This window comes from Panicum virgatum, chromosome 2K (genome assembly GCF_016808335.1).
Source record: "Panicum virgatum strain AP13 chromosome 2K, P.virgatum_v5, whole genome shotgun sequence".
NCBI lineage: Eukaryota > Viridiplantae > Streptophyta > Magnoliopsida > Poales > Poaceae > Panicum > Panicum virgatum.
In genome coordinates, this window is record NC_053137.1 from 24,199,422 (window position 1) to 24,208,810 (window position 9,389).

At 52.4% G+C, this 9,389-nt stretch overlaps 1 protein-coding gene across 1 annotated transcript; it reads right to left on the reverse strand.

Annotated features, from left to right (window-relative positions):
- Positions 1-2,021: 2,021 nt before the first annotated feature.
- LOC120672516 (cyclin-D3-2-like) lies at positions 2,022-3,802 on the reverse strand. Its single transcript, XM_039952951.1, has 3 exons — positions 2,928-3,802; positions 2,699-2,811; positions 2,022-2,609 (listed from the first exon to the last, which is right to left on the reverse strand). Exons 1-3 carry the CDS (start codon positions 3,574-3,576, stop codon positions 2,244-2,246), a joined length of 1,128 nt encoding a protein of 375 aa, XP_039808885.1. The 5' UTR covers positions 3,577-3,802; the 3' UTR covers positions 2,022-2,243.
- Positions 3,803-9,389: the final 5,587 nt, after the last annotated feature.

Genomic DNA, 9,389 nt, shown 5'->3' on the forward strand with positions numbered 1-9,389 from the left:
TTGCAAGCGACGTCGCCCGTGTGCTCTCTCACATGCAAATGGCCGATTCCCAATGCTCAAGTCAAGCTCAAATCTCAACTTCAAGCTCATCTTTATTTTACATCTCTCTTTTTCTCTCTCTGTTTTTGGTCTCTGTAATCTTTGCTTTCCTCTTAACGGCTACTCCTTACTACACTGCGCTGCCGTGCGCAAGTGATTGCTAATACTAGTTTCGTTTGATGGTTATTCTCGTATATAGGTTAGAAATTTAATTAATTAGGAGGTGAATTTTACTCAGTTTAAATTGGAATAGAAGTAGTAAAAATATGATGCTGTATGCACAATTAGCAAAGTTCAGAAGACCAGAAGAAAAAGAAGTCACTACCTGCAGGTGCCATATAAAAACAAATCGCCACATTTGTTTGGGACGATGAGAATCGAATGAGTTGGTCATGATGGAGTAGTTTGCACACTGATGCCGGCCATGCATGCAGATTCTGCCGAGTAAATAAAGCATGCATGCGGCTCCAGATTTGGCAATAATACAGGGACTAATCCACCGAGATACACCCTCATGATTGCCACCACCATGGATACGAACTGGATCTCCAATATTCGCCACTCCTCTTTGCCTTTGTGGCTTTGTAAAAAATTAAAGCGAGCTTTTTTTTTGAGAAAACAAAAATAATTAAAGCGATCTCACAAAAATAATTTCTCTCTTTGCATGGTGTAGTGTAGAGGTACAGTAGGCATCACTCCGTTTTTCGCTCCATGTCTGCAACTTTTCTTTTCTGAACATTGCACACCTCCTCTTTTCTGGACGTACTCTCTTCCCCACCCATCTCCGCGTTCCGGTCTACGTAGACATTTTGGGGTTGCGGTGAGAAAGGTCAAAAGTCCACATTGCACGCCACCTCACCTCGCATGCCAGGTGTGCAACAGGCCTGATGACTCATCAACTTTTTCTGCTCCCCTTCTTTTCTGCCATTGCTTTCCTTGAAGCTCAGTATTGGTACTGTTTCTTTTTTTTATTATTAGAACAGATTAAGCGCATTATACTACTTTTCAATTTGAAATGTGATTTTAGAACCCGAGGTTAAAGTTAAACTTGAACATTTAAGTTTGCTGACCAATATGAAACTTACATAGATGGACAATGGATGCGATCGACATAGATGTTTGTTTGTACATTTGGAATAAGTATATCACATTCAAGTTTTTTCCTTAAACTATCGTATTGAATTATTTTAAATTTGGCACTTAAAAAATGATAGCACTCAAATTATCACCCAATGGACCATTCCAATACCGCACATTTTGAATTGAAGGCTAATGTTATTCTGGAGTGAATCATAAAGTGTTTGCTCCTAGTACATTTATGGAACCGCAGCGGACCATGTGTCGCAATCAAATTTGCAAGGCACTATTGGTAATGACACGCGAAACATTTGCCTCCTGTCACAATACTATTAATTTCCTTCCCTCCCTCCATGCCTTGCTCACCAAAAATCAGCAGCAGCACATGCGCCCATCTGAGACATACATTCCCAGCAATATCAATTAATGCTGCACTAAACAAGCATTTCAAGCAGGTGTCACATTTTATTCGTCGCTACAGATGAATTTATCACGATGCTTGCCGATGACATTAATGGAGGCTCATCATCCAAGCCTTGCATGACATGGGGAGTGGGGGAGCTGCTGCATTTGCATGCATTGATGGAAGAAAGGTCTAGAGAGAGAGAGAGAGAGGAGGGAGAGGAAGAGAGAGACGCACTTGCAGCCACAGGGTGAGAGCAGTGCTGACGACAAGGAGGCCCCGGCCATTCCAAGCCGAGCGGAGCAATGAAGCAACTCGCAACAAGAACATGGCCACAAGTCAAGAACCATACCACCACCATTGCTACGATTGCAACTAATAATTCTTAAACTGGCCGTCGATCTTGACGTCCAATTATCCTCTAATAATCATCTTCTTCCACCTCCAGCTCAGTTCTGCCACTACCCCCCCCCCCCCCCCCCCCCCACAACGACGAGAACCATGATTGCAAAATGCGCTGCCTTTATTAAAAAAAAAGCGCTGCCAGGAGCAAGCGAAAGATTACATCTTTTCTTTATCTTGTTGGCCCCAATCTCTCATGGCAAATGGGCAAAATGGTTCTTCTGGTCACCGCGCCAGCTTGCGATTCCCCTTTATCTTCCTCCGCCATTGAACGGCGGTGGCGGCGGTCTCGCCATAGGCACCGCGCCTCCGGCACGGTGCGTCACGCGGCGCAGGTGGACGGCCAGGCGTCGCGGCTCTCCTCGTCGGGGGGAAGCGGGTGCGGGACCGGGCACGCCGCCGCGGCGCGCTTGGGGGCCCGTCCGGCGGGTTCCGGGGAGGACGACACGGACGCCGCCCACGCGCCGGCCGCCGCCGCCGTGGAGGCAGGGCGCGAGTCCGCCGTGGCGGACGACGAGCTCTCGCAGCTGAAGCTGGACAGCGCGCCGATCACGCCGCTCGGGCTCAGCGGCGGCGAGTACATCCGCGCCGCCGCGTGCTTCCGCTTATTCCCGGCGCCGGCGCCGCCGGCGAGGAAGCTCATGCCCGTCGCCTCGGAGATGATCCTGGCGCACTCCGCGGCCTCGTCCTGCGACGTCGCGCGACGGTTGGTACAGGGCTCACAAAGAAACGACAAGAATCGAAGCGACTTTTGCAATGGCATTGTGCTGCGCTGACCTCGGGGGCATTGATGAGCGCCAGGAGGTCCGAGACGTCGTCGCCGCCGCCGGCGGTGGCGAGCAACGCGGCCGCGGCCCACGCCGAGGGACGGTACCGAGGCCACCTCCAATCTACCACATTTTACAAGGGTATAGCAGAGTAAAAAACTAGTCTCTGGCACGGGAATGCAGTAAAGATGGGATCTTTGTCGCGCAAAATGCAGCAGGAACTCGCGAGGAGCACGCACCGGCGATGACCGCGAGGAGGAGGCCCTCGCAGTTGTGCAGGCGCATCGCGGCGTCGGCGAGGAGGGGCTGGAGGTAGGAGAAGGGCGTGACGGGGTGCATTCGCCATCCGAGCGCGGAGAGCACGAGCAGCTCCATCCGGCGCACCGTCTTGGCCTCGAACACGTAGGCGTCGGCGGGGTCGGCGTCGGGGCCGGCGGCGGCGGCGGCGGCGCAGAGCTGGAGGTCGAGGAGCAGCGGCACGCGCGTCTCCTCGACCTTGGCGGCGAGCGCGACGCAGGCGACGGCGGCGAGGCGCGCCGTCCAGGGGTGGTCGCCGAGCCGAAGCACGCCGCCGGAGAGGAAGCAGCGGTCAAGGTAGGCGGCGGCGAGCGCGGCGGCGAGCGCGGAGAAGCCCAGCCGCGCCGCGGCGCGGCACGCCCAGCCGACCGCGGCCTCGCGCCCCGCCGCGCCGCCGTACCCGTCCTCCTCCCCCTCGGCCGCGAGTACCACCCCCTCCTTGGCCCTGTGCGCCTCGAACAGCGGCGGCAGCTCGTCGTCGAGAGCCGCCGGCCACTGCTCCTCCGCGTCCTCGCCGGGCTCCTCGTGGTACAGGTCGAGGTGCTCCTCGGGGCAGTAGAGGGGGTCGAACAGCGCGGCGAAAGCCTCCATGGCTCTAGTAGCTTTATTCACCGGGGAGGGGGAGGTAGGTCTAACGGCGCCGACGGCGAGGGAAGCGAGAGCTCAGGCGGCGGAGGAAGAGGGGAGCGGCATCTCCTCCATGGCGAGAGAGCTAGCTTGCGGTTGCAGCTAGGAAAAATAAAATCGGTCCTTTTCTCTCGGTCTTCGGTGTGGCGTGGGAGAGTGACCAGAGGGGGGGGGGGGAATCCGAAGCGGGGAGGAGGGAAAGCGTGGTTTTATCGGGGTCTGGGAGGAGTGAGAGAGTGACACGCAGGCGGCGGCTCCTTGCCGTGGCGTTGTGAGATGAGAGAGAAGGGCTTTTGATTTTTTGGGCTTCCCTCCAACATCTTTTTGGGTTCCCCAGGCAGGAGCAGCAGCAGCTTGCTGCACACCAGCAGCTACAGCTAGTGCCTCTCCATCCATCCGTCTGCCGCGTTTAGTTTGGCACCCAAAAATTTTTGGATGTCAAATCAGCACTTTGACCGGATGTCGGGAGGATTTTTCGGACACTAATTAAAAAACTAATTTCAGAACTCACTTGGAAACCACGAGACGAATCTTTTGAGGCCTTTGACCGCGTCATTAGCACATGCGGGGGTACTGTAGCACTTATGGCTAATCATGCACTAATTAGGCTTAAAAGATTCGTCTCGTCATGTACATCCAAACTGTGTAATTAGTTTTGTTATTTAATTACATTTAGTGCTTCATATATGTGTTTAAAGGGGAGGTGAAAATTTTTGGGAACTAAACGCGCCCTTAGTTTCGCGAAAGAGACGAGAATCTTTTTCCGCCAACATCTTTTTGGGCTTCCCTCCAACATCTTTAGTTTCGCGAAAAGTTCACAAAATTTTCCGCTGTCGCACATCATATCGAATTTTATAATATATAAATAGAGTATTAAAAATAGTTAAAAAATATAACTAATTACACAGTTTGGTTGTAAGTGACGAGACGAATCTTTTGAGACTAATTACTCTATAATTAGACAATAGTTGCCAAATAAAATCGAAACATAATACAATAACTTTTTCGCAAAGTTTTCACGATCTAAACACACCCTCCGAGTGACTATAGTGACTAGGGTCTTTTCGTGCCTACGGAGTACTAGCTTGCTTGCTCGAGTAGTCGAGTACAACAAGCGAGCAGGATGCCTTACCTCCAAACGTCTCGACAAACAAACGCCTCTTTGCTTAGGGGTCAATTCAAATATTTAAAAAACAACTTAATATAAAATTAATTATATAAATTACAATTGGGGCTATAGATGAATTTATTAAGTATAATTAATACATAATTAGCTGATGATTACTGTAACAGTTAGTGGTCAAATTATGAATTAAATATGCTTAATAGATTCGTCTCGTGATTAAGTCACTGTCGGTGTTTAACCGTTAAGCCTACCACAGGTATTCCTAGGGTAATTAATTGTAGATAGAGACTCACCGAGATCAGGAACGCGATGGTGCGAGAAACACAAAAGATTTATACAGTTTCGAGCCGCCGAGAGCGTAATACCCTACGTCCTGTATGGTTGTTTGTATTGCCTTGAGGGTTGATCAATGATCTTGTGTTTTGGAGCTGTCCCTGACTGCCCTTATATAGTATAGGGGGACAGAGTTAAATGAAAAGTCCTAGTCAAGTACTATTGGAGTCTTTTCCAATGTCTATCGGGTAGTTTCCTTCTATTCGACTAGTCCTACTTCTTTCTGAGTAATTACTATATGATAAGGCTTATTCTATGTGATACTCCTTATTCTAGAATATTCTAAACCTGTAAGCAGTCCCGCTGCTCTAGGTCTGACAGCCGCCTGTCTCATGTACTAACTAGCAGTATGGTTGACGTCAGCGTAGCCATTGGCCATGTACATAATGATGATGGTCACATAGGCAACCACTTTGTGGCTGGCCGCGACGTCGCATTCAATATACTCGTCGAGGGCTACCCTGGTGGTGTGTCGGGCTGGGCAAATTTTCCCGAGAACCGAGTACCGAACCGAAGTAACCGAGAACCGAAACCGAAAGAACCGGAACCGAGAATTTCGGTTCTAAGTTCGGTTCCTACTTCTCAAGAACCGAAATTACTCGGTTAATTCGGTTCCTAGGTTCGGTTACCCGAAGAACCGAGCAGGTTAGCAAATCAGCCCATTAAAACATTAAGCCCAGCTAAGGCCCAAGCCAACCACCAACCAAACCCTAACTAAACGAAGCCCAATAGCACCCAGCACTTCACCCGCGACCCCCTCCCCCAGCGGCTGTGCGGCACCGCCGCCCCTGCCCTGGCGCCCAGCAGCGTCGCCGCCGGCCGCCCTGCATGCGTCCTCTAGCCCCCGCCTCCGGCCCGCACCCGCCATCGACAGATCCCGCGAAGGCCCGCAGCTGCCGACCGCCCGACCCGTGCCGGTGCCCGCCGTCGGTCCTCCACGACGCCCTTCTCCCCTCCCTTGCATGCGCCGCCGCTGTCGGAGGTGCGGGTGCCGCGGTGCGGCCGCCGAGGCGAGCGCCGAGCGGCGGATGGGCAACGGGGCGGCGTCAACGGGATGGTCACCCGGGCGGCCTTCGCATGCACGGCGGCGAGCAACGACAGCGCGGCTTGGTAGCCCTTGCCGCCCCAGTCCCCGCCCAGCTCCGGCCGCCCTTGCCCCGTTGCTCCGCCCAGCTCCGGCCGCCCAACTTCGGCCGTCCCTGCCTCAGTGCCCCGCCCAACTCCGGCCACCCTTGCCCCGTTGCTCCGCCCAGCTTCGGCCGCCCAACTTCGGCCGCCCCTGCCCCAGTGCCCCGCCCAACTCCGGCCACCCTTGCCCCAGTACTCCGTCCAGCTCCGACCGTCCTTGCCCCCCTGCCCCAGTGCCAGCCCTTGCCCAAGTGCCCAGTGCTCCAGTGCCTTCGGTTCCTTCGGTTAGTACCGGAACCGAACCGAACTTACCGAAACCGAAATTGCTCGGTTCCTATCTATAAAAGAACCGATCGGTACCTATTATTCAAGAACCGAAGTTCAGTGGGAACCGAGGAACCGAACCGATCGGTTCGGTTCCTCCCGAATGCCCAGCCCGAGTGGTGTGAACACAGGTCCACGGAAGATGACATGCATTCCAGTGATGACCAGGGTTTATCTAAATGGTGGGAACCGGACCGATTTGATCGGAATCGGTCAAACCGGTCCGGTCCGATTCCGGTTTGGGCGGTACCAAACCGGCCCAAATTTAAAATTTAAATATAAATTCAAAAATGAAAAATTCTCAAAAAATTCCTAAAAATACTTCAGGGTGCGAAGAATCTAATGGTGTCAAATTTTCTCAAAAATTCGTTCATTTAGTATAGTTTGTGGGGATTTGAAGTTAAACAAAAAAACGTGCATACAAAAGTATACAACTACAATGTAAAAGTAGTACAAAAGAGGGTTGGAGGGTTCATTTAGACTAAAATATGTTATACAAATATTTATTTAGTATACTTTGCGGGCATTTGAATTTAAACCAAAAAAGAAAAAAAAATTGAATTTGACCGGTTACCAGGCAAACCGACCGGTTACCCGGTCAAACCGGCCGGTATACCGGTCTAACCGGCCGGTATACCGGTACGAACCGGTTGAACTGCGTCATTTGAATTCAAATTTGAATTCCACCGGTTCCGACCGGTAACCGGCCCCTTGTTGCGACTAGGCGCGACTAACCGCTAGTCGGGGGGTTCCGCCTCTCCTATGGGGGTAGATGGACCCCTAGGCAGGCGGAGGTCGCGGTGAGGTCGGACAGCTCCTCCTTCCCCTGCTCCAGGGCCGGCGGCTGCGAAATCCAGTGGGCGGCGGCGAGCGCGAAGTCCGCGAGCTCCAGGGGCGGCGGCGGCCTCGCGTGCACGCGCTCCAGCCGTGGCCAGCCTCGCGTGGCGGAGAGGGGCTGGCCGCTGGCGGAGGAGGGGCAGGCGGAGAGGAGCAAGCAGAGGAGTGTCGTGCGCTTCTTGCGCCGGCGCAGTGGAGAAGTGGCGGCGTGCGGGAGACGGGGAGAGGATGCGGGAAGAGAGATGCGAGTTGGGCCTTTTCCCATTCTTCTCATTTCATGAGCATTGATATTCTATTTTTTTCTTTTGTTTTAAGTATTTGTGTATGTATTCTGCTAAAAAAAGCATTTGTACATGTATTAATCACCGCCTAGAAAAACGCCTAGGAACGCCTAGGCGCGATTAATCCCGCCTAGGTGCTAGGCAGTGGGTCAATGCCTAGAATCCGCCTAGCGCCTAGCGGAACCATGAACCGGCCAAACCGGACCGGTATACCGGTACCGGAGGCCGGCGGTTACCGGACACCGGTCGGATATTAAAACCCTGGTGATGACGCGGGCCTCCAGATTGCCGACTTTGGCTAGGCGATGAAGAAGGGTGTGGTAGTCCTTGCCGTGCCACGCGATCTCTTGGGACACCTGCTCTACGGCGATGCACTGACCGACATGAGTGTTGCGGCACACACGGTGCATGAAGCGGTAGGTCGCCCAAAGTGCGCGGAGGTCCTCCATTGACCGCATCGAGGTTGCAACGAGGTGGCTGCGATCTGAACGACCACATTGGCAGAGAGATCCCCCCAGCCATGACTTGTGCCGCCTTGCCGCCATGAGTGCCGGCGTGGACGACGTTGAGGAACCAAGAGCGCAAGATGAGGCCATCACAAGAGGGTGTGGATGGAGCTGTAGCACATTGACGACGGCGAGCCGGAGCACTTGAAAAAAAATATCTTTTCGAGCTCTTGAATGCGTCACTAGGAGATTCAGGCGGCATCATGTCTTGGGGGGGTTGGCAACCTTGTCGGGATGGTGCGGTACAGGAACCGTCACAGCCTTTCCACTGTACGGGAAGGTCAAAGAATGCGATTCTCTTTGATCCTCTAGGCTGGCCCATGTTCGATCCTTTGGAGTATACTCGTTCAGAAAATTGAATAAATGCGCATCCAAATTAAATTCGTTAAAGTTTCTAACATCCAAACTAAATACATTAAAGTTTCTAACATGCCAATCTCACGAAAGAAAATGATGGTCCAATATACTTGACTTGAGGAGTCAATGGTCTTGTATCAAAGAGAATTCGAGTAAGAAGCTAGACGGAAACACTTGACTAGCGCAGTGTTGGGCAGGAACTGCCGAGCTGGTGTTGGCCCATGTTTGAACCTGTGTGGAGGCACAAATTTTCTCCCTTTTATGCTTGATCGGCACATCTGTTTTCACAGTGAGCCTTTTCTTCTTCCTAGGCTAGGTCGATTGGATCCTAGTGGATCGGGCAAAAATCTATTTTCACATCGGGCCTTTTCTTCTTCCTTGGCCATATCGAGTGGATCCTGGTGGCTCACTCAAACCTGAGCCAGCACCACAGCGGTTTTGTATGGGGCCTGACTTTCAAACAAGCCCATGCCTTATCTATGCGGGCACCACCATGACACGTGGCCATGATGTGGACATGCTAGACTGGGCAGACAACACGTGGTTGCACGACTACCTGTCGACCCACTACACTTACACATGACAACCACGTAGTGTCGGTGTTTTACCGTCGGGTTCTCCAAGGAGTATCCCGAGGAGAGTGGTTATGAGTACGGACTCGCCAAGATCAGAACGCGATGGTGCAAGGAACACAAGGATTTAGACAAGTTCAGGCCACCGGAGTGTAATACCCTACGTCCTGTGTGGTGGTTTGTATTCCCTCTGGTATTGTTCGATGTTTTTGAGGGATCCCTACCCGCCCTTATATATCTTGGGGGACAGGGTTACATGAAAAGTCCTAGTCGAGTTCTGTTAGGATCCTAGTCCGAGGGGTTCGGCTAGTTC

Bases quoted from the DNA above. Each gene is read 5' to 3' on its own strand.
- LOC120672516 (XM_039952951.1), bottom strand. From the start codon at position 3,576: ATGGAGGCTTTCGCCGCGCTGTTCGACCCCCTCTACTGCCCCGAGGAG. The intron at 2,812-2,927 runs GTGCGTGCTCCT...AAAATGTGGTAG, and splicing joins CCTCCTCGCGGTCATCGCCG to ATTGGAGGTGGCCTCGGTAC. The intron at 2,610-2,698 runs GTCAGCGCAGCA...GCGACGTCGCAG, and splicing joins CGCTCATCAATGCCCCCGAG to GACGAGGCCGCGGAGTGCGC.